Raw genomic sequence first — 26,622 nt, forward strand, 5'->3', positions numbered from 1 at the left:
TGCTTTTGAGTTCTCAGAGCTAGTCCCAACTTCTGCAGTGGAAGCAGGTGAAGTATAGGAACTGCATTGCTTCCCCCTGTAATGTGAGAGAAGGCCCTAGAGAGCTAAATCCCTAATTATGACCCAGGTGACCTGAGCTCAGTTAGATGCTCAAGTGTCTGGCAGAGTTTGTAGCAAGTATTGACTGCCATATCCTGGTCAGATGGTCCTTGCTGGAGTGGGTAGGTAGTTCTTCAAGCCTATATGAAGGCTGAGGCTTGGAACAATTGTCAGGCTGGATTTGTGGGTAGACCAGTAAGGAGCAGTAAACCTAGTGCCTGGACTGGGCAAGTTCGGAGAAGCCATTCCATATTACCTGACCCAGCTTACCAAATAGGATTAGCATACTTGGGGTAGAGCCTTGGATGAAAACCCCACTTATGACAACAAATGGAATCTTGGATAAAAAAACTGGCACTTATGACAAGAAATGAAATGCTGCTGACTCCTTGATCTACCCCAGCTCCCATATGATGGGCTCCAATTTCCTTTCCTGCCCCATCAATGACAGCTGCTGCCAGGAGGATACCTTCCAGTCTCTCTACAATCCCCTTCCACCTACCAAGGGTGGCTAGGTGATAACACCAGGTACAGAGGTATGGAACAATTGCAGCAGAAAGCAAATAGCTGATGGTCTGCTGGGGATATACCATGGGGAGGGCAAAAAACAAAAAAAATGAGAAAGCTGGCTATTTGCCACTTTGTCTCACCTCTCCCGCTGGCTCCTCAAGAAGTTATTCTGCTTCTATGGGCTGCAGGTACCATGGTGATGGAAAAATACATTTTAGTGGACCATGGCTACTCATGGAACCACATAAATTATAGGAATTGGGTTCTGCAACATTTATTAATGATATATATATTTTTTTCTAACAAAATTTATGGAAGTAAGAAACTTGAACAATTTGTCTTCTACAAAAAGCAACCCTGTATTTTTTATTAGTTATTTGCATTTGTTTCCAGCTTGGAATATTCTCTGTGCAGCTGACCTGTGTGACACTGGAGTTTTTTAAGTTAAGGGGTTTCCCTTGTGTAACACTCTCCTCTTACATGTCCAATATATATTAGTGTTCTTACTGGGTCCCATCCATATCAGTCTGATACACAACTTCTGTCCAGTCAGAGAGGAATAATTTTAGCTTTTCATTGTAATGTAACGCATTATCTAAACAAGTGTCTGTAGAAATTCTGAATGAATCGATTCCTCAGCTAATGTCTTTTACCATAATCCTTAATTTTGACGTCTTTAAAGAATTACTTTTCCATGTCAGTGTCAGCAGATTTATCTTATAAAAATGGAGTGTATCAATTCTTATCCCACAACTTTAAATAAAAAAAAATACACTGAATTGCAAAAATGTCTATAAATCCATTAAATTATTTTTCAGCAGGGCTTCAGTGCTGAACCCCTCAGTGAGGAGTGATTTGCTCCCTTGCCTATGCTACTTATATGTACTAGCTCTTAGACTGTTGCATCATGGAATAAAGGGAATATTTTGAGATATGTAACGGACATAATATATATTCTTATTTGCCCTTTCAGACTACCCATTTCAAGGACAATGTTTGTAGTCCTCATAATTTCAAAAGGAACACAGATCAGTACACCTTTTACTTTTCTTCTGTCTTTGACAGCTGTGGTATTACCAAGACAGCCTCTAGCTCTTCCACTAACAACTCATTGCACTTCTCTGGAAAACATTCAATTCAGTGTATCTGTTAAGTGGATTCACATGCCTGGTCTGTATTTCCCTTTCAGATCTTACTTCTGTGGGTTAAATAACATCTTTTTCAGTCTGTGAGGTACCTTATTCAAGGACTTTCTAAATGTTCTTTGTGAAGATTTGTGGTCTATTTAAACCTGATTTTCTTTGCCAGACATATTCATGGAAATTCGCATTTTCATATTCTGTAGCTAACACTTTCTTAACGCATGTCTATTTTGTATATGTAAAAGCTCATGGCCAATAGACAATCACTTTTTTCTCTTGTAGGACCACAATTCCACTAGCATTCTGACTAGCATCTATTGCATCACAAGCAATTTATTCACATTACAATTTTTTTAATATTGAAGAAACTATAACTACTTTCTTAAGCATTGAAAAACTTTTTATGTGTTCATAGCTCCATTTACAGAGGCATGACTATCTCAGTCACATATGGTACAAACTTTGTAAGACATTACATCATTCTTAGAAACCTTTGCAGTGCACATTTGTCTTCTCAGCTTATGATTTGCATAACTCCTTAGACGTTTCCTTTGTTAGGTTTCTGTCATTCTGATGCCAGCATATGATCTATGTATTTCAGGCTTGTAACTTTTATCTTACATTTGTTGTTATTTAAGGTAAAATTATAAAGTCTTAGGCTGTTAAGCAGCTGTATCAAACTTGTTATACACTTCATATGACTAACCCTCACAAGACATCTGCAGCAGCTAGAAAGGTCACAGAAGTACCTCACAAAGAGGATTACTGGCCTCAAACAAATGCCCTACACTGACCACCTCAAAAAACTCCAGCTTTACTCCATAGCATATCGCCTACTCCGAGGTGATCTCTGCCTAACATATAAAGCTATGTCAAACTCAGAGCTGTTGGTCATGCTACACCTAAAGAAATCCCAATCCCTCCGAGCTACACGGTCTAGGGACCTAAACCTTGTCACAATAAACAGGACACGCTGGAGGGATATATTCCTGTCCCAGAGACTTCCTATACTCTGGAACAAGCTACCCATCTATGTCAAGAAAAGTTATTCATTAGCACTCTTCAAGAAAAATCGTGATGAGTGGATGGGAAATAGGAAATATACCCCGGGGATCACTTCTGTGTCTCTGCTTGACAGTGGCACAGGAAAATAACTTTCTTGGGTGGCATAAGCTATGGAACCTTGCTGGCTAGGCTTACATAGGCCCTTGGGCCGATGGCCTAGTACCTACCTATGAACCCCATACTAGCAGATTACCAGTTATGTTTATAACACATCGCAATCCTTAAGTCACATGTGAAAAACTTGTTTGGAATACCTCTGTTGCTAAGGACATACTGAAATGAAGTCTTGAGGGATCTCTTCCTTCATTGTTGCATAATTTGTCTATTTCTTCATCTAGCTTATTTTCTAGAAACCTTAGTTTTGATGTTGTACTAGTAACAGCATTTGGTATTCTTGAGACCATTTGTAAACATTGGTTAATACTAATTGTAATCACTCTATTTAGATCTTACAGATACAGTGGATATTAAAAGTGTACACACCCCTGTTAAAATGCCAGGTTTTTGTGATATAAAAAATGAGGTCACAATAAATAATTTCAAAACTTTTCCCATGTTTAATGTGACCTATAACCTGTACAATTCAATTGAAAAACAAACAAGTCTGTTAGGGGGAAAAATATAAAAAATAAAAAAACATACAATACGCTAGTTGCATAAGTGTGCCTCTTTAAAAAATTATCTCAAAAATACATGGCTTTGCTCCTGCATAAAGCCTGCCTAATGCTCAGGTCCTCATCTTCTTCCACGCTAGCCTCATCCTCCTGTTCTGTCACATTTCAATCCCTCACAGACTGCAAGGACTGCAAGATCTTAAGGCTCTTCTAACTCCGTCTCCATTTCTATACCACATCCTTAAGCTACTGCTCTGGCTATATTGCTTCTATTCTTCTTCTTAACTATCTCTGTCTGCATCACTAACTTTCTGGCTGCTATTTTCCTAATCTGGGTTGGTGTTACATAGCAGTTCAGACTCTTGATAACCCACCAGATGCCACTATGCTGTGAAACACGCTATTTACTGCAGCTCACAGTGTTACAGAGTTAGCCCTTCATACACAATCCATTTTCTCAGACACAAACACGAGGGACTGCACACGTGCACACACACACACATACACACACACGCGCACGCACACAGACACACACACACACACACACACACACACACATAGGTGTGTGTCCGTGTGTGTGCACGTGTGCGTGTGTGCGTGTGTGTGCGCATGCGCGCGTATTGATTATGGTCATCATCTGGGTTTAAAGACCCTGTGTTTCTGAAGTATAGCCAAACTATCCACTTATGCTGTGCTGATGAAGTCAATAAAAAGACATGTACATGTCCACTGCTAGTGGCAGTTGTCTTTATTGGCCTGAATGTAACCATATAAACTTAAAAAGTAAAAAGGTCAAGAACATTCAGATGCCATGTAGCTGAAACAATTAATGTCCTTAAGGGGTCATTTGCATACATCTAATGGGCCTCGATTACAGAAGGCTCAAGGTATCACACAGTGAAAAATACTAGCTTGACTGGGTTTTTCTTTCATTTTTTACTGAATGATTTTATGTGACGTTTTTAATCTTTGTTTTACACACACACACACACACACACACACACACACACACACACACACACACACACACATACACACAAACAGTGCAAACAGAATAAACAGTCAAATCCAACAGATGTTAAAAGTTACAGCGATAAAACATCACAAAATATATTCTTGCAATACAGCCCAAAAGGAAGTTATAATGTGGATCAACAATGTCAACAGTTACTGGGCACAGAATTTAAATCAGATACAGCAAGGCTAGGAAGCAGAAAAGAGTAAGGAGGCAAACTCAAGTAGCACAGTTAAAAAATGCATTACCCAGTACTGTGCTCCAAACAAGTCACCTTGGTATGCATTGTGTAAAGCCCTCTCCTTGTAGCCATGTAATTATGTACAGAAAGACATGCAAAGATATACATATATACATGTGTGTAAGTGTGTGTGCGTGTGTGTGTGTGTGTGTGTGTGTGTATGTGTATGTGTATGTGTATGTGTGTGTGTGTGTGTGTGTGTGTGTGTGTGTGTGTGTGTGTGTGTGTGTGTGTGTGTGTGTGTTTGGGTGCTTACATTTGCATGACTGGGGTAAGTTCACCAAGAATAAGTCTTGCCTTCCCAGTTTTAAGACGTGTGTCAGTATGTGTACATCATACATATTTATATTGGACCACACCTTTGTCATACGCTTTATACCCTACAATATACATCTCAACTGTCCCTGATTTTGCAGAATGTCCTGGATTTTCCTTCATATTTTTAACTTGTCCCTTGCAATTTGTTTTTCTGGTATAGATTACCGAGAATTACTGTCAGACAATAATGCTAATCATTAGAGTTAAATATTTCTTATGGTTCAGAAAATGCGTATTGATGCAAAACCAATTGTTGTCTTAACATTTTGAAATGAATTACAGTAATATTTAAACACTGTCACTAGTTTGGGGCTACTGGCCACATTATTTCTGGTCTTGTCTCTGATTTTGAGGAAAGAAGTTGAGAGGTATGCTCCTCAACTGTGTAAAGGCATATATTGTGATGTTCTGCTTCCTGTTTTGTAAGTGCCTTACTGCTGAGAGTACTGTTGTGTTGTTATATAGGGACACAAGCTACTATGCTGTTCTCAGTAATATGCCACTACACTGCTGTCTTCAAAATTGTAATATATTATGGACTTATACATATTTGTTACCCTGTGTTAACTGCTGTCATCTGATTTGTTTGCCAAACATAATAATATAAACACCTCAAATGCAGTCAAGGGAATAGCAGCAGCATTGTAAGTTTTATATATTTACTGAAATTATTTCAATTTTTGTATAATGGGTAAAAGAATATTGTGCAGTGCTCTATAAAGATAGACATGACATTTTCCTGCTGTGGAAATAATACGCATAGATGATTATGCTGACATAATGGTCACCTCGTTTTTGCAAAAAGAAGGCACTGATAACATGAATCTGTTTACACACATCTTTACATAGAAGGAACTGTGACATGTATTTAGCTCTATGTTTATAAGTGTAGCATGTTACAGATAACATGAATCTGTTTGCACACATCTTTACATAGAAGGAACTGTGATATGTATTTAGCTCTATGTTTATAAGTGCAGCATGCTACAGATAACATGAATCTGTTTACACACATGTTTACATAGAAGGAACTGTGATATGTATTTAGCTCTATGTTTATAAGTGTAGCATGCTGCAGATAACATGAATCTGTTTACACATATCTTTACATAGAATGAACTGTGACATGTATTTAGCTATATGTTTATAAGTGTAGCATGCTGCAGATAACATGAATCTGTTTACACACATCTTTACATAGAAAGAACTGTGACATGTATTTAGCTCTGTGTTTATAAGTGTAGCATGCTGCACTCTCCTGCTCCCATTTCTCCCCATGCTGATGAAGCGGCTAGCACACTGAGCTATAGTTTCACTCTTGCCGTGTACTGTCTGCATACTGATTCTGTTTATGAACTGAGTATCTGTCAGTATAGTAGCCAGGATGCATTCTGCTTTGCATTTATGTGGAGAATGGAAGACATCTGTGAATTACCCTGCCTGTCTAGTTTCAGAAATAATTCAACTTGCCCTTTCCCACATTTGTATATGTGATGACACAAAGAACACTAACAGCATACCTTAGTTAAGTCTGACTACCAGACAGCAGTCATCACAGATGTCAGTAGTATCACTCTGCTAGGGAAGCCTTAGCAACAGTGGCATCCATTTTGAAATAGTTTGCTGAGTCCAAACTACCCCCCCAAGGCACACACATACATACACATACCATGCTGAGACTGCTCCCGCCTCCTTAATTTGTGAGTCAGAAACAAAGTACATCTGAAAAAGTGTCAGAATGTAACAACTCCATGTTCATAGTAGACTGATGGTATTGTATCTTCACAACCAATTCCTAGAATACTAGAGGCAGGCAGTATAAAAAATAACGATGTAACTAATGTATTTCTCATGCAGTTAGGCAAGGTGAATACAGACATCTATGTCTGTGAATGAAACAATTGACAAAATATAATGGCTGCCTTAGTTTACCTACTTACGTCATACGCATGCTGCATTCTAATTAGCATATAACCTTATTTCCTGCTGCCTACAAAACATATGATTTTTCTGGCATTTGCAAATTTCCTTTTTTGAGGAGGAGAGGGGTGTGGCCCACCCATCCATGATGTTTCTGTTGCCAGGTTTTCTGTCATCCTCATCCCTCTTCTGTTTTCTCTTCAACATCTCTTTTTTCCTCTTCCTTTAAAAACAAGAATGTTTAGAGCTAATCTCGGTTGTGTTGTAATCCTCACAACACCATTACTTAGAACAAGAGGAGATTTTCCCCCTTAAGTGATCTCCTTTTGCATGGGTAGCACTGCCATGTTAGAGCAAGCATGTGACTACACTCCGTCCTCTCACTGATGTCACACATAAGCAGCAGACTGGCACTTCTGAGGTACTGCATCATCAACGATCTCAAGCACCAGCGTATAAGCAGAGGCAGAGATCCCCGTACCCTTCCTGAGCTTCCTGAGAGAAATGAGCGAGCAACAGGCCATTTCAAATGCTGTTCTCCCTCACGTCCAGCTCTAAAAGCTTTTTAACCAAGTTTGATGGCAACATGATTATATGGCCTACCTTTACTCTAAGAGCTGAGGTGCGACTGAAATTTGCCAGATTTGATCAGTGTTGCACTGGGGTAAATGAATTCAGATAAATAAATAAATGTTTCCCTAACGCCTTTGATATGTCAACCTTCTCTGAAAGTCAGTTCGATCCCAATCCCACTCAGTTTGTCACAGTATGCTTTAGCACACTTGTCTGACTTAGCCTCGTTTCTCTCTACAGGCTGAGCCCTGATTACACATACCAGTTTTATTAGCAAAATCATGTCTTTTTAATTCCACTTTGATAATAACATTCTGCTGGTGTATTAAGTTCTCAAAGGAATATAAGTGTGTTTGGACTCTCTGTCTCTCTCTCTTTTCACTGGGGTTGCAGAGCAATGGTTGGCACAGTTTCCATTGCCATCTTATAAACAGCCACTGTTTACAAAACGATATCTCTTACTCGCTGCTGTTTATGCCTCTTTTTTGTGTCTCAGAATTTCTTGTGCACAATGGATACTTGGATCAGCTGACGTGATAACGTCAATGTTTTTCTACTACTATTCTTCCCCTCCCCCAGCTGGTTTTTTGCTAAATTAGATTTTAAGTCCATTAAACTGAAATGAATTTAAGCTACCATTATTTCTATTTATACTTCAAATTTCACCATGTCCTTTTGCATTCTTGATGTTAATTACTAATTTTGTTTTAAATCTGTGCCTCAGCTGCAGAAATCATACTTTACTTTGTAAACCCGTATAATATAATTTCTAAACAGAAGAAAAAAGCAAGATACCAAGTGCTCAAACCATACTTTCTTCAGTGTTGAAAGTATGTAGTTTTGTTGCATTTGTCTAGTTTTCAAGCCAGTACTTTTTCCAAGGTGTTATCATATCATCCCTTCCAATGCTGCCTTCTCTGTTAACCTTTTGTGTGGTTCCATCAAAGGCCTTCATAAGGTAACAAAACGCATATTTGCAGACCATTGCTTGTCCACTGCTTTGGTTACCTAGTCAAAAAATATAGTGAGGTTACCTGATGCAGCAGTCATACATGCCATTGTATGGAGTTTTGTGTTCTTTGTCCCACTGAACTTAAGGCATTCAAAAAAAACTTTCTCCATCAGTGACTATATGATTTTCACTACTGAAGTCAAGCTGATAGATCACTGTTTCCTTGTTTCCTGCTCCTAAAGGTGCCAATGTACTTCACCAAACAGAGCATATGTAGGTTGTCATGCACTCCACCCTATGGTAATTAGTTCTGAGATTTATCTCCTGGGACCCAGATTTGTCATTTGTGTCCGAGGTTATAGATGTTACTTTTTTGGTTTGAATTTGAGAACAGGTATCAAAATTAGTTTCCTATTTCAGTGTTCTTTAGAGAATTATTATTTCCTTATATTTTACACTAGAGTTCATCTCTCAGTTTATATACTACACATTTGTGTGTGTGTGTGTGTGTGTGTGTGTGTGTGTGTGTGTGTGTGTGTGTGTGTGTGTGTGTGTGTGTGTGTGTGTGCTCATGAAGTGTGTGAAGGGGCAATTTCAATCTAGTCACTGTAAAATGTTAAATATATCATAACAAATGTAAATGAGCTGCTTTACAATACAATATGCCATACAGTTTTAAGTTATGATAGCAGAAGTTACAGGAAGCCATATTTACAATGCTCAGTGATATGAATCTTCAAAAATGACACTCGTTGAATGTGAGGAAGAGCTGGCACATTCAGTATCTCAAATAGTCAATATACTGACATAGTGTGAGACATACATGGTGCAAGAGAAATCTTGATGTTTCAGATAACTTTAATTATGCAACTTTCCTACTGAGTTTAATGCATCAGTTGCCCTGTGTTAACCAGTTTTACATCAGCTTGCATGTAAATGTTACAAGGTGTGTCCTGCTGACTCACAAATGCTTGACATAAAGCCATATGGTCCTGCTGTTCATATCAAACAGTCTCACAAACTGCTTTAAAATACTGCAACATATTATTCCAGTCTTACCTGACGAAGCTGATGAAGGCCAAAGCACCCCAAATTCCAAAAAAAGGTATATATGTTGTAAAGTAGCGGGTATAGTATGATAAGGACCATATTAAATCCTGGATGGGAAGAAAAATACATAAAATGACAAAACAAATCAGGTTGAATTGATCTTTAACTAAGAAGTAATGTTTCCTGGCAAACTGACCTTTTATCAGACAAGTGCTATTTATTTGATTTATTAATTACATAGTGAACAAATTGCCTGCAATAATGACAATACTGTACACAACTGTGCTAATATCTCATGTACTGCATTAGGCTTACTGCAATAATACTACACCTGAATTATACTCTAGTCTTTACTGAGCCATAATGTGGTAGGTATCCATGCCACAGTAATAATACTATCAGCTGCACTACTACCTTACATTTATTTCATGTCATCCTTCCACCTTTATTACATATGTCCTAGACCTGCCAAGTTGCTAACCTAACAACCCAAACATACTTGAGATTCATAAAGAAGATATACAACGTATAAGATATCTGCATCTGCTACAAAAAACAGGTACAATGAACCAAAGCATGATGGCTGCAGTGTAAGTCAGATATAAGGTGCAACTTCTGATGGACAAAGCACGTGAGATGTGCAGAAAAAAACACTGTATCTGCCAATTCAGAATCTACATCTTAATAACTGGCATAAGTCTATATGATTGATAGTCATGACTGAGGCTGTAAAGTTATTATACATACTCCACAAGCCAGCAACAATAAAAAGGATGGACACAGCACTGCACATCATGTGTTCCCCTACCTCCCATTTAATAACCAGAGACTTTAAGGATTTATGTTGAGTCCACCAAAGCAATTTACACTGAATGTCATTGGGTGTGGGAGAATTGCCGAAAACTACTTTCAGTAATTTTCAGAAAAAGCTATTTTGGCAGGTGAGGCAAGCTCCTCCCCCAACCTCTTATGTGGTGCATAACTCCCTAACACATCCAGCTTATAATATGCCAACTCCAAGGTCATACAACAGTGGGTAAAAGGGAACCTCCAAGATCACTGATAGTGTTTTCATAGATTTTCTTCCACCAAATGGCTTTCAAATTACATGCATTTGGTGACTCGGCTGTATCCCATAGTATTAGACTGCATGATAGTTGCAGTGTTTCTCATTCCGCATATCACTGTTGTTAGGTATAACGATTTGCTTTGCCTTACCCTTATGCATACCCATCCTCTGTCTGCTCCATGTTCAAGGATGTGAGCCATATTATCTTTCAGAAGGCACACACTGAGATAATGATAAATGGATAATGGACTCCATTGATGCTTTGTGTTTCTCCATTCACTCTGAGACAAATGGCACTGGAGATGTAAATATAGTATTTTAAAAAAGAATAATAACACTGTTTCATTAGTGGTGTTGTCTTTTTCACTGGTTGTATTACCATGAAGTTAGTATATTTAAGTATAGGATTCTAGAGTCAAACCATTCACCTGAGAATGCATGAGGGGGGGGTTATCCACTACAAAAAATAACTGTATTTTTTACTTGGTTTGATTTTTTTATGTAGTTGCAGATTTTTTGTAGAAGGAGATTTCTCCTTTAATATATTATGTTTGATGGTATTTGTTTCAGTGTTTCAGCATGCAATGTATCCTTCCTTCACGGTTTTGTCATAGAGCCAGTCAAAACCCTAGATTAACACAGATCATCTTTGAAATGTTTTTTAAAGTATTGTTTCTACCCAAGAATGAGGGTCCAGTCTAATGTGCGAGTTACAGTGTTTTTACGCCAACACATTAAGATAATAAGTCCCCTCCACACTGTGGGCTGTACTGAGGAAGAAGGTGCCTCATTCTACCCCCACAAAGTCAATGACTATGCCAAAGTAACTGTGACTTAAATAAACTTAAGTAAGGTGCAGACAGTTAGGCACTGTTCAATTGTTCATACAACTAGAGGATCAATTGTCATACTGTGGAATACAAATTACTATTGATATCCAGGTTGGACAGCAACAGTCTACCACAAACATGTATTGTCATGGCTCCAGGAATACAATTCTCTGTGTGGATTTGCACTTATATACAAAACTCAAAGCACCTGTGTTCTGGACAGAGACTGCATTTCTCCTTAACATACTGTATGGCCAGATCAGTGGGAAGCAGATATGCGCCACCATTAATCATTCATAATGCAACTGTACTCTCTGTTAACCATCTGTGTTTTTTATCCCAAAGCATTCATCATGTCTTTAAGAGAAAATAATTGGAGTGGCAAGTGAGTGTGCAAACATTTGAATGAGTGTATAACAGTTTCCAATGTCATTCATGCGACCATTTCATACTCACACTTCTTACAAATTCTTTTATCATGCCCACTGTTAGACATGATACCAGATACTGCTGAGATATAGTTGCTTTATTATAAAACAATATTCTGTTATCAAGGCACATTATCCTACTTTGGACTCAGTTATGTCTATTTCATGCTTATTTTGCAGGGTTTGTTTTGTACTTTTTGTGTATCTGCCCCATGGGTCTTTATTTACTGCTCTGCACTATAAGTGAGAACTCTTATCTTTGCACTTACACATAAAGGTACATCCCATTTTGCTAACAGCATCTGATTATTCTTTGGCTGTGGGGTAGTACATGATGCCATTTCTATAGCCAGTCTGGAGAATAGTCATTCACCCAAAGCTTATGGGAAGAAACTGAAGCATCTAGCAGAAACACTTGTAGCATCATAGAGTGCATGCAGACTTTACATAGGTGTGTGCAGACTTCACATAGGTGCATACAGATTTTACATAGCTGCATGCAGAATTCAAATATGTGCATGCAGATTTCACATAGCTGCATGCAGAATTCACAAACACACATGCAGATTTCACATAGGGAAGACACCTTGACAAAGAAATGAACTGCAGAGCTACACATGGTGAGCCAGCACCCATAACCACTCTGCCACATTAATCTCCATAATAATTTCAAAATGCACAGTATTTGCATTTGATGATTTAACCTGTTAACCAGTTTACTGTGTAATTTAATTTAATTCTGACTTGTGCTCAGGACTAACTGTAACCTGTGGAACTTGTTTAACTTGCTTACTTATGTAATCTCTGTAAATAGTCTGTTTGTAATATGTAATGCTGGTATTATGTAAAGCTGTATCTGCTTACCCTTAGAGCTTTTCTCCCCGGGCCTCCGCTGAAAATGGACATGCATCCAGTCGGACTATCCTGGTCAACAAATGTAATATAAATAAATAAATAAATAAAAATACTTTCAAAAATGGTGTCCATAAGCATTTAACTTATGAGGAAGTATGCTACCTGTATATGGTCAGGATGGACTGGATATACTATCCCAACAAAACCTATAAAAGGAATATCTGTAGTCAGTCTCTCTTTTGAAGGAGGATGATTTGGAACTGCATTTATTTTATTTTTAGAAATAAAATAATTCCGTTGGAGGTACTGTTCTATGCATTTGGGCTCTCAACAATCCTGCATTGGAATTTTGGTTTGTTTTGATGCATTCTCCCTGTATACAGTCATGCTGGATTGGAGATACTAGAGTTCCTACCTGCAGGTGACCTTTTATTGTTAGCCTTATTGGTTAGCAGATATCGACCATGTGACTGTACCACATATGTCCTGAAATGACACCAGATGGTGCTATGCTTTTCACAGAATAAAGGATCACTGAACGAGGTAAGCGCTACCATGCTTTCATAGCCAAAAGCAACAGTGAGACACCCGGGAAGGTAAAGGCATATGGTTATGCTATTTTGATACACAGTGAAAGAAACTGCAGATGTGTAGCTACACATGATGCCATCTGAACCTGAAGAGGCCCTTTTGCAGTGTTAAACCTATGAATCATACTTCATATTCCTCTGCATTAGTCTTCAACTTTCTCATTTAGTTCCATGCTTGCAGGAGGCAAACAACCTTTGGCGCATGAGTTAAAAGATAGGGTTGTGACAGGTATACATATGTTTACATATTATAAAGAATGAAATTACAGCATCACCTTCAAATTTCTGTCAAAAACATAGTTTGGAAGTCTTCTGAACCCTCCAGACGTTAGATGTACTTTGACTGGGACATAAGACATGTAATTGTGGTACAAGTACACAAAACCCATTAGGTCAGATCAGGTATAACAACCAGGCAATTCTTTGATACATATTCTTCTGTGGGGCTTCACTCCCACACTCCAGAAGAGGAGAACTTGATTTCATCCTCTATTCAATAAAATGATTTCTAATATCATCAGATCTCAGAGTTAGCTACATCTTCTATTAATGAGTTATTACAGACTTTACAGAAGCTCTGCACAAACAAATGTCCTTCCTAGGATATGAACTGGACTTTGATAAGTTCTTTTAATCTGTACTTGAGATCAAAGCTGATTCACTTTTGTTCAAGGAAATGAATATTTCCCTGTATTTCCAACAAGCTGCAGTACTGTATAGTATCTTGTCTTGATTCTGACTGATCTGAAGTTATAACTTCTTGAATATTCATTTGGACTTTGCATACATCATGAGGACTGTCAAGCTGTTTGTAAATTTGACTTCAGGCTCTTTCTCGTACCTCTCACTTCTAAATGGTGGAAATATGGGCAATACCAAAAATGATGTTGGGGGGGGGGGCAAAATCATTGACTGATTTTATATATTACTCTTATAAATTTTGAAAATTGCTAGAATAACAGGTTTTCTGTTAGTGTGCATTTTCTGCAGGATATGAAGTCAGAAACTCAAATGTATGCCATTACTTAGTGACTTCAGCCTGCAGTGGTTTGAAAGAAACCACAAAGTTTATGAGGAATACACCAAAAATATGAGGCAAAAATCTGGATGTTCTCTAAAAATGTGGACAGTTGAGATGTATGTTCACCCAGTTGGTATCTAGTTACATAACAGATTTTTTTGTCTTTTATAAAAGTACCATTAGTATTACTGCATTGCTGACAATACTACTATTTTTATGTATGTATGAATTGTGTGTGTGTGTCTGTGTGTGTGTGTCTGTGTGTGTGTGTGTGTGTGTGTGTGTGTGTCTGTGTGTGTGTGTGTGTGTGTAGATATATTATGTATGGGTTTGCAATCAAAAGGCAGAATGTCAGTTGAATGACAGGCACCTGCTCGAACATGGTAGTGATAGTCGGAATGTCTACATACAGTTGTATGTCAGTTCATAAGATCGTTAATACATCAGAGGCATAAAGCATGGTTGGCAATGGCAGCTTTTGATATTATTATTGACAAAACATTGTCACTGTTGACCATTGGACCCATTTAATATGCATGAGTCGAGGATATGCCTCGGTAACATTACCGTTCGCGCTTGTGAATGTTGCATTTATGATAGTAATCCATATGTATGTATGTGTATTTGTGTATGTATGTGTGTGTGTGTGCACGTGTGTGTGTGTGTGTGTGTGTGTGTGTGTGTGTGTGTGTGTGTGTGTGTGTGTGTGTGTGTGTGTGTGTGTGTGTATGTGTATACATCTGCATTTATTTATTTATTTACTTGCTTAATTTACTTTCATTTAATTTGAATTTTTTTTGACTGGGTTCTGCATTGATCAGTTAGGACTAAAGGTTCAAACCAGGAAATACAAACACAAGGTAACAAAGCAGAGCAGCAACACTGAAAATGTGTGAACTAAACCAATAATTTTATGTAGTACAGTTTATCAAATTAACTATAGTATTAACACTGGAGAAATAGATATTGTACAAGATAAGAAACACAGGGAGCGTACATATGTTTGCATAAATTAGACTTTATGCCTTGCATCTCATTTCAATAATCTTTATTTACTGTAAATAAAGTGACAAATATGTCCAATTAAAAACTAAATTTACATGATTATACTCTATTCAATTGAAATTAACTCTGTCTCTGAATTATTTGTGTGTGAAACTCATTAATATTTTAAACTATGAAATATTGAATCAAGTTTATTCAAAATTATGATGGAGCAAACAAAACAAATCCTTCAGTAACTTAGAAAGGTATTAACATTGTTATGTAAAGCCCCAGGTCTCACCATTATCCCACCATATCTATTTTAAAAATGAGCATATTTTTCAAACTTTTTATTATATTAGTAACTTGCTTCAAGTAGTTCCAATTAAATTCTTAAAAGAAACATAGGGAGATTAAAAAAATAATAATATGACAACTCCAGCTGCCCCAAAACTAAATGGTAGCGTGAAAAGAGCATAATTTTATACACATTATATAATAAACAAATCTTTATAAGCTATTTATGCTATTAAATAATTCTTGTAAGCAATTTATTTTGTCCCAAACTTGGGTTAGATAAGTTTTTGAAATTGAAACATTTGTGTCCCTTGTCTGTTTCTTTTCTCACTGGATGGAAGACTGGAAGATTTGAGTTTCCACTACAAATGAAGTTTATTGCAGCTTTATTTCAGGTAATGCCAAGAGTATTGGAACTGTCAGGCTGACTTTTTCTGTCAGTCTCCTTAACTTAAGTAATCCAAATATCTTGTAAAATCAAATAGATGATAAATGCATTAAACCGAAAGGATTTTTTTTCTTTAAAAGTTTGAGAGTTTTCAATGTATTATATCCTTGTGGACTCGCAATGTTTCTTTTTACAAGACTAAATTCAGGGAAGCTTTGACTGGACAAAACAAACCAGCTGAAGAGTCAAAACAACACAGCTAATTGGGGAAAACATTTTTTTTGCAAATCTACTATGAATAGTCACTGTCTTGTTCAATCAACGTTCAATTTATCAACCACAAAATATCTAAAACCTTGGGAGGTCATAACTCAAAACAACTCTCCCAAGATTGCAGTGACGTCTTTTTAACTTAAGGCTCAGATTTGTTTCTTTTGTTTTTAAATTTTCTATGACAGGTCTACTGCAGGTCATCCATAACAAATATTTCAGTTTATTGTTAGTTGTTTGTATCTTGCTTCAGCTCAGTTTATTTTTGTTTTACTTTTGTTATTAATATTTCCTTAGGATTATTAAAACAAAGACATTCAACAGTAATAAAAATGTAAATTCCTGCAACCTTCATTTGCCTGCTGTGTGATTCTGTAAGTCAATTATACAGTGCTCCTGGGCTCATGTACCTGTGGATTTTTGCTCTATGCTAGATAACAAATAGAAATATAAATCAATTGTTCAATCAATCAATCAATCAATCAATCAGTCAAGCAAGATGTTACTGTTTCTTATACCATTTAAAGTAACAATCCTCCTTCATAAATATGCATCTATTGCAGATTCTGAGGTGTAGAGTGTTACCTTAAAAGTTCCTCATAAGTAGAGCATTCTGCATGCATTGTGCAAAGTGAAATGGTAACCCCGTCAAATACAGCTTATTTGTTTACATAAATTCCTAAGCAGAAGCTATAAAAAAATCACTCAGATATTTAAACATTAGGAATTAATTTACTCTGGCAATGAAATGCATTTCAAATTAACACTGGTGTATGATTAGCTGCTTATTGCAAAAACAGATAGTAACAATAAATCATGGAGGAGCTACTGAAAGTGAGATGTTTATTGTAAGACTATAAGTTTAGTGCCATAATGTGAGAAACCTTAACACATGCAATCAGAATACTTACAGTGTCTCTGAAAAAGTAAAATTCTTCCAATGACTAAAGAAACTGTGTATGTTATTTTGGAAACAGCTTAGAATGTAGTGATTCAGAGTGAGTCAAACATACTTACCACCCAGTCCCGTCGTGAGATCATTGTGTGTACTATCTGTATATGGAAGTACACTGGAATAAGGAGGGGTGGTCCAACTAGGAGAAATAAACACAGAAAGAGCACAAATCAGTACTGTTACAGCCATAAAAAATGGGGACCTAACATATTCTCAGCAAGGGAATTTTGCTAAGAAATATTTGTAAATAGCTGGAGTCGTTAAGGTCATACTGTTCATCCCTGGTGTAGATTATAGGGCTAGAAACACAAACAACAACTGTAATTGAAAGAATATATTGCATTTATTTTTTGATGACAGAATAAGACCATACTCTGGGAAGAAGACAAAAACAAGTTTATATAACACAAAAATGTGCAGTGAAACTACCAACAGCAAGGAATACAGAAAATAAGAAACATACATAACATAATGCAAATTAATAAAGGACTAGACAGTTTTGTTGGCATATAGGAACAGAGCCCAGGGTCCAACTTCATTTAGCTGCTTGGGTATCTCCTGGAGCTGGCAAGGAAGGTTCCAGAGTGAGGGAAAAGAGTGAAGGGACTGTGCCTTTTCTGCAGAAATATGCAATATTTGCTTATTCCAAGATGCAGGGTCATCTACAGGTATATACAGTTTATAGACGTGATAGATAGTGTCCCACTACAGCCATTGCATGCTTCAGGGAGAATGCTCACTGGGCATGTATGGGGTTTTAGGGTCAGAAAGAGAAAACCTTGCTGTCTCCACAGATGATCAAATCACTCACAGTTCACTCCTTCCTAGGGGTATAAATGTAAAATAGGTTCTTGTCCCAGGAGAAATCAATGGACAAAGAAAGACATTGAGAGGCTGGGGGAGACTTAATGGTCAAGGGGGTCTAGGGTGATTAGTAAAGAAATGACTTAATTGCAGTTTAATTAAATAGTTATATTTGGTTGTTCAATAGATTCCACAATCACATGTAATTCTTTGAGTCAAGAGCTGTTGCTGTCTGATTCTTATCTCATGTGCTTCAAAACGTTTCTTAGTCTCAGAGGACATAGAACTTCTTATGGCAGAAGTTAAGGCTGAAAGTGCTGCCAAATGGATGATTACTGTATGCGTCACTCTCTTCTATCATTTCATTTTGGGCCTCCCAATGCAAATATCAAGCCTATGCATGAACTGACCCAATTTGTCCCTCTATCCCCTAGACATATACTTGGAGAGACAAGAGTCAATAGATGGTGGATAGTTGTCCTGTGTGGACTGGTACTTCTTCTAAGTACCTAATCTCCCCATGCATGTCTCACTTATGGATCTTGGGCAAGGAGTGCAGTGGGACAAGTGTGTGGATGTTACCAGTCCACCTTTAAGCAGCCTTTCACCATGACAGCAGGCACTCTTTAACAGATCACCAGGTCTCATCCAGGAGCCACGTACAGCAGGATGAGCCAAAAGGTCCACATGCATTCTCCCCACCCATCACATATGAACCAATATTTCTCCCATCCCACCTTTGTGTTCAGTCTGGTATTCTTATGTAGGACGGAAGAGTTCTAGTCAGAGACCTTCCCTCAATACTACAAACCCATCTGTATATGTAGAATTTAGGCAGATCTTTTCCTAAGTAGAGGGCTGTAGATAAGAAACTGTGATTTTTTAGCAAAACAGCAAGTTGAGAAGATAATGTGGTATCTTCAGGAAGGAAAATTGTGTTTGCAGCCAGCAATTATTACTCTGTAAGAGCTGTAGATATATATTGAAAGTGAGGAATGAGACAGTGATAAAACTGATGAGCCAGACTATAGTTGTACTATAAACACACCATTGCTTAAAGCCTCTATGGTTTCTGACCTCAGGAATATATTTAGTGTGTTGGAGTGCATTATGCACAATGCAGCTTGTTGTTTCTGTCACTAAGCTGCTTCTGAAAGACAGAAACATTAAAGCAGCAGTACAAGCAAGTTAACAAAGATCAAAGTAAACTGCTATGCAAATGAATAGATGAACTAAATAATGTTCTTCCTGATTAAAAATATACCATGTTTGTCATTACTTTTAATAAAGAAATATGTCTTAGTGTGAACTGAAAGCCAAAATCAAATCCATTTTGTTGCTCTCTAACAATATGCATCCCTTTTTAATATATATTCAACATTACAGTGTCTCTCTCTCTCTCACTCTCTCTCTCTCTCTCTATATATATATATATATATATTTAAAGATTTCCAAAAAGCAGCGCATCACATGGAAAACCAACTTCACAAAACAAATAAAATATAAAATGTCCAAACAACTTCTGTCACATAAAAATGTTGTATTCAGCAGTCCTTTATTGGGGAGAAAACACCAGACATGACCAGTATTTAACTACTATGGTGTGAATTATTTATATATATATATATATATATATATACACACACACACACACACACACACATATACCTTATATATATATATATATATATATATATATATATATGTATATTTATACACACTGGATATAAAAAGTTTACACACCCCTGTTAAAATGATAAGTTTTTGTGATATAAACAAATGAGACCACAATAAATTATTTCAAAACTTTTCCTACCTTTAATGTGACCTATAACCTGCACAATTCAATTGAAAAACAAATAAATCTGTTAGGAGAAAAATATAAAAAATAGAAAATGCACAATAAGCTGGTTGCATAAGTATGCACACCATTAAACTAATACTTTGTTGAAGCACCTTTTGATTTAATTACAGCATTCCGTCTACTTGGGTACACACCTGCCATCAATTAAAGAGACTCTGATTAACCCCAAATAAAGTTCAGCTGTCCTAGTAGGATTTTCCTGAGATTTACTTAGTTGCCTGCTACAGCAAAAGCCATGGTTCACAGAGAGCTTACAAAACATCAACAGGATCTCATTGTTGAAAGGTATCAGTCAGGAGAAGGGTACAAACAATTTCCACAGCATTGGATATACCATGGAACACAGTGAAGACAGTCATCAAAAAGTGGAGAAAATATGGGACAGCAGTGATGTTGCAAAGAACTGGACATCCCTCCCAAACTGCTAAAAAGACAAGATGAAAACTGGTCAGGGAGGCTACCAAGACACCTACAGCAACACTGAAGGAGCTGCAGGAATTTCTTGCAAGTACTGGTTGTGTACTACATGTGACAACAATTTCCCGTATTCCCCATATGTCTGGGCTATGGGGTAGGGTTGCAAGATGGAAGCCTTTTCTTACACAGAAAAACATCCAAGCCTGGCTAAAATTTGCAAAACAATACATCAAGTCTCCCAAAAGCATGTGGAAAAATGTATTATGGTCTGATGAGACCAAAGTTGAACTTTCTGGCCACAATTCCAAAAGGTCCATTTGGCACAAAAACAACACTTCTCATCACCAAAAGAACACCATCCCCACGGTGAAGCATGGTGGTTGCAGTAACATGCTTTAGGGTTGCTTTTCTTCAGCTGGAACTGGGGCTTTAGTCAAGCTGGAGAGAATTATGAACAGTTCCAGATACCAGTCACTTTTGGCCCAAAACCTTTAGGTGTCTGCTAGAAAGATGAAGAGGAATTTCTCCATTCAACACAACAATGACCCCAAGCATACATCCAAATCAACAAAAGAATGGCTTCACCAGAAGAAAATTAAAGTTTTGGAATGGCCCAGCCAGAGCCCAGAGATAAATCCAATAGAAAGTCTGTGGGGTGACCTGAAGAGATGCCCTCGCAATCTGACGGATTTGGAGTGCTTTTGGAAGGAAGAGTGGGCAAATATTGCGAAGTCAAGATGTGCCATGCTAATAGACTCCTACCCAAGAAGACTGAATGCTGTAATTAAATCAAAAGGTGCTTCAACAAAGTATTAGTTTATGGGTGTGCAGACTTATGCAACCAGCTTATTGTACGTTTTTTATTTTTTTATATTTTTTCCCCCTAACCAATTTGTTTGTTTTCCATTTGAATTGTACAGGTTATAGGTCACAATAAAGGTGGGATATGTTTTGAAATGATTTATTGTGGTCTCATTTTTTTATATCACAAAAACCTGGCATTTTAACAGGGGTGTGTAAACCTTTTATATCCAATGTATATGAACACGCACATTCTCACACAAACACACACACACACACACACACACACACACACACACACACACACACACACACACACACACACACACACACACACACACACACACACACACACAACTGTATGTTTATTTCCCCTCCCTTTTCATTAAGGTGTTTCTGGTAACCATAAAGTGCAAAGCAGAATGCCACTGGTAAATTGGTTTCCTGCCCATATCTGCATTATGTTGCTTTCTGTGATCAGAAAGTGTAAATAAAAAAAAAAAAATCAAAACAAAACTTAAAAAAAAATGTTATGTCCCACATACCTTATGCATTATTTGGACAGTGTATAGAATAACTGCAATCTGCCAACACCTCTGCCCCCCCCCCACCACACATTGTTGTTTTCAGCTCATAACATTTAAAAACATCATAAGATTACTACTGAAATCCCTCCATCCATCTATAACTATCTTTGCCCATTTTTCCACATGGGATTGGGTGTCACATAAACAACTAACCATCAACTAGAGACAATCTTCACACTGCTGGATGGCTAGCCATGCATAGTTCTGCAGCAATTGAAACATCAGAACAGAAAATACATAAACATAAAATGTTTGAAGAATAGTACATGCACTATATACAGTAAAATATGGACAGATACAAGTGAAAATACCAACTGCAAATTAAAACGGTAGCCAGGAATTACAGCTGCTTCTAGGATTGTACCAGCTGTATCGGACCTTGGACAAACTCTAAACATTCCCCCACTCTTACACTGTGCTAAGAAGAATTTTATGGTAGACCAAGACGGCTCAGCTCTAGCAGTTCTCCCATTCCCTGACTTTTAATGAGTCAGATTCCTGAATGCCTTTACCATTTTTTGGCCCTTAAGCTTCAGCAAACTAGTCCCAAACATTCATTTTACTTTCTGTGAAATAGTTTGACAAATGCATTTTGGGGTAGCTTATTAATAATAAATTACTGGTAGTGAAATAATGTGAAACATAAACTTTATCAAATAACTGTTCCTAAAGTAAGGACTTACACTGGGAGGAACTTGTCTTCTGGGGACATTCACTTGAATTGCAGATTTAATGCACAGTAATAGGTCTAGGTTGTAACAGCACCTGAATCAATGAATGAATTAATCAGGCAGTCAAGCAATGGCTAGTATCACAGCTCTTACAGCAGGTATTTGTGTATTTTTGAATCTTTAAATTGATACATACTGAATTTACTACACTACACCTTGCTTTATAATATTTACAATTTTTTTATCTATTAACTAACCATCCTGTATTACTGTAAACAGATTTTTACTGTACATCTGTACCAGGGTCATTGATGAAAAGGGTCATTAATGCAGCTCACCTACATGGTTGTCAAAATGTAAATAAATAAATTGATTCTCACTCTCGCTTTCTCTCTCTCTCTTTCTTCTTCAGTCTCTGTATGCTAGCTATTATTACTGAAAAGCTAATAATTTTAACGGTTGCTTGTGACAAATCTTGCTTAAACTGGAAACATAAAGATGTCACAAACCCTCCCATGTAGCAGTTTTGTAGAGAAACAGCAGAAACGTCAAATAAGCCTTCATTTGCTTGTATGGCCTCTTTTTCCCCCAAAGTTTGCCACACAGACATCTCGATATTTCTACATCCCTAGATGATAACACTAATCTGAAATGTGTAATGTATGACCCTTATCTTGTATTGATTTTTGTGTTGGAATAATTAACCTGCAACACTCTAAGTGGTACTGTATTTCTGATTTGTTCTATTTTTCGACCTGGTAATGTTCAGACTTAGTGTTCTCTGCTGGGTACACTGATTCTAGGAACGTGCAGTTAAGTATACAAGCAGTTTTCAGCCAGCTCCAGTGAAGCACATAGAGAAATAACTGCCAAATAATGCAGCATGAATTTTTCCAGTTGTGCATAATTTTGCAAATGCATACCCTTTCTATAATTCAGAGTAATGTGCCTGCCATACTGACATGATGTTCTTTTAGCTGTCATGATCCCATTATGGACTCAAACCACACAGTATGACTCCATGACCTTTCCATTTTTCCAGTGATACCTCTGGGTTCTAATGGCACTGCCCTGATTTAACATGTTCTTTGAGTAGTTCTAAAGATAGATGGCATCAGCAGCCTTTCAAAAAGAGACTTCTTGAATTTCTATAGTTGCCGACTCCTATACAGATTTTTTTTGGTCTTTTGTTCCTTTTTTAATAGTTTTAGAAACAAATAATCAGTATACTTATGTAGGTAAAGAAAGTTATTGACAGCTATAAAATGTCATAAAAACAATGAACTATGTGAGCACATAAGGACTTGTTGCCCACCCAATCTACTAATTAAAGATTTTATGGCCAATATTTTCATGGGGTTCTCATCTCTTAAAAAAAAAAATATCCTTGTTTTCCCGCTTTTCTGAACTAGAATAATCCAGTCTTCAGATTTTGCTGATCTCTGGGCTTTGTCTTAGTTCCTGTGCTATCCATATCCTTATTTGGATAAGAGGAAGCTTCTGTGTTCACCAGTGGGAGTGGAGAGCACTGAGAAGCCTAATTGTCCATAGAGGAGTGGTTCCAGCCCAGCAACTTGTGGTTTATTGGCCATTTTGGGTCAATTCCTGGCTCTTTTCAACCCCCTGGTATAAAGCCCGTTTTTGCGCGCTTTTTCACTTGTAAAAGACTCAGCACAGCTCCTCGTGGTGTCCTGCAGAGTTCTACAAGCAGCAGAGAGTGAAAGAGTGACTTTCCTGGATTTATAAGTATTTTTTCTGGATTTCGCTTAAATTACTGCATCTCGACTGCATTTTGCCTAAAAAACAGCCCTGCATATTGTTTTTACTGTACCTGTGTAGATTTTAAACTGTTAGCACTTTAAAAAGTTATTTTTGTTTAATTTAATTGTTAGGCTAACACACTCAAGTGCGCTAGCCGTTTTATAGCATTTACTGTTTGCTACTGTATCTTTTTCTTCTGTCTCTGTAAAAAAAAGAAAAAAACAAAAAAATATCCTTGTTTTCCCGCTTTTCTGAACTAGAGTAGTCCAGTCTTCAGATTTTGCTGATCTCTGGGCTTTGTCTTAGTTCCTGTGCTATCCATATCCTTATTTGGATAAGAGGAAGCTTCTTTGTTCACCAGTGGGAGTGGGGAGCACTGAGCAGCCTATTTGTCCCTAGAGTAGTGGTTCCAGCCCAGCAACTTGTAGTTTATTGGCCATTTTGGGTCAATTCCTGGCTCTTTTCCACCCCCTGCTATAAAGCCCATTTTTGCCTGCTTTTTCACTTGTAAAAGACTCAGCACAGCTCCTCGTGGTGTCCTGCAGAGTTCTACAAGCAGCAGAGAGTGAAAGAGTGACTTTCCTGGATTTATAAGTATTTTTTCTGGCTTTCACTTAAATTACTGCATCTCGACTGCATTTCGCCTAGAAAACAGCTCTGCATATTGTTTTTACTGTACCTGTGTAGATTTTAAACTGTTGGCACTTTAAAAAGTAATTTTTATTTAATTTAATTGTTAGGCTAACACACTCAAGTGCGCTAGCCGTTTTATAGCATTTACTGTTTGCTACTGTATCTTTTTCTTCTGTCCCTGTAAAAAAAAAGAAAAAAAAACAAAAAAAATATCCTTTGCCCGCTTTTCTGAACTAGAATAGTCCAGTCTTCAGATTTTGCTGATCTCTTGGCTTTGTCTTAGTTCCTGTGCTATCCATATCCTTATTTGGATAGGAGGAAGCTTCTTTGTTCACCAGTGGGAGTGGGGAGCACTGAGCAGCCTATTTGTCCCTAGAGGAGTGGTTCCAGCCCAGCAACTTGTAGTTTATTGGCCATTTTGGGTCAATTCCTGGCTCTTTTCAACCCCCTGCTATAAAGCCCGTTTTTGCGTGCTTTTTCGCTTGTAAAAGACTCAGCACAGCTCCTCGTGGTGTCCTGCAGAGTTCTACAAGCAGCAGAGAGTGAAAGAGTGACTTTCCTGGACATATAAGTATTTTTTTCTGTCTTTCGCTTAAATTACTGCATCTTGACTGCATTTCGCCTAGAAAACAGCTCTGCATATTGTTTTTACTGTACCTGTGTAGATTTTAAATGGTTAGCATTTTAAAAAGTTATTTTTGTTCAATTTAATTGTTAGGCTAACACACTCACGTGCACTAGCCGTTTTATAGCTTTTACTGTTTGCTACTGTATCTTTTTCTTCTGTCTCTGTAAAAAAAAGAAAAAAAAAAATCCTTGTTTTCCCACTTTTCTGAACTAGAATAGTCCAGTCTTCAGATTTTACTGATCTCTGGGCTTTGTCTTAGTTCCTGTGCTATCCATATCCTTATTTGGATAAGAGGAAGCTTCTTTGTTCACCAGTGGGAGTGGGGAACACTGAGCAGCCTATTTGTCCCTAGAGGAGTGGTTCCAGCCCAGCAACTTGTAGTTTATTGGCCATTTTGGGTCAATTCCTGGCTCTTTTCAACCCCCTGCTATAAAGCCCGATTTTGCGCGCTTTTTCACTTGTAAAAGACTCAGCAGGGCTCCTCGTGGTGTCCTGCAGAGTTCTACAAGCAGCAGAGAGTGAAAGAGTGACTTTCCTGGATTTGTAAGTATTTTTTCTGGCTTTCCCTTAAATTACTGCATCTTGACTGCATTTCGTCTAAAAAAACAGCTCTGCATATTGTTTTTACTGTACCTGTGTAGATTTTAAACTGTTAGCACTTTAAAAAGATATTTTTGTTTAATTTAATTGTTAGGCTAACACACTCAAGTGTGCTAGCCATTTTATAGCATTTACTGTTTGCTACTGTGTCTTTTTCTTCTGTCTCTGTAAAAAAAAGAAAAAAAACAAAAAAATCCTTGTTTTCCTGCTTTTCTGAACTAGAATAGTCCAGTCTTCAGATTTTGCTGATCTCTGGGCTTTGTCTTAGTTCCTGTGCTATCCATATCCTTATTTGGATAAGAGGAAGCTTCTTTGTTCACCAGTGGGAGTGGGGAGCACTAAGCAGCCTATTTGTCCCTAGAGGAGTGGTTCCAGCCCAGCAACTTGTAGTTTATTGGCCATTTTGGGTCAATTCCTGGTTCTTTTCAACCCCCTGCTATAAAGCTCGTTTTTGCGCGCTTTTTCACTTGTAAAAGACTCAGCACAGCTCCTCGTGGTGTCCTGCAGAGTTCTACAAGCAGCAGAGAGTGAAAGAGTGACTTTCCTGGATTTATAAGTATTTTTTCTGGCTTTCGCTTAAATTACTGCATCTCGACCTCATTTTGCCTAAAAAAAAGCTCTGCATATTGTTTTTACTGTACCTGTATAGATTTTAAACTGTTAGCACATT

General features: G+C 37.5%; 1 protein-coding gene across 2 annotated transcripts in view; it reads right to left on the bottom strand.

Moving 5' to 3' along the window:
* The window catches only part of FADS2 (fatty acid desaturase 2), a 416,746-nt gene that overhangs the window by 57,579 nt on the left and 332,545 nt on the right, over window positions 1–26,622 (bottom strand). For both annotated transcript variants that reach the window (XM_044067446.1, XM_044067448.1), the window contains exons 7-8: window positions 17,249–17,325; window positions 9,509–9,606 (exon numbers count right to left, since the gene is read on the bottom strand). In XM_044067446.1, the coding sequence (XP_043923381.1) occupies window positions 9,509–9,606; window positions 17,249–17,325 (175 nt within the window). The remainder of the gene's footprint in view (window positions 1–9,508; window positions 9,607–17,248; window positions 17,326–26,622) is intronic.

Source organism: Protopterus annectens, chromosome 3.part1, assembly GCF_019279795.1.
Source record: "Protopterus annectens isolate FY-2018-M chromosome 3.part1, PAN1.0, whole genome shotgun sequence".
NCBI lineage: Eukaryota > Metazoa > Chordata > Ceratodontiformes > Protopteridae > Protopterus > Protopterus annectens.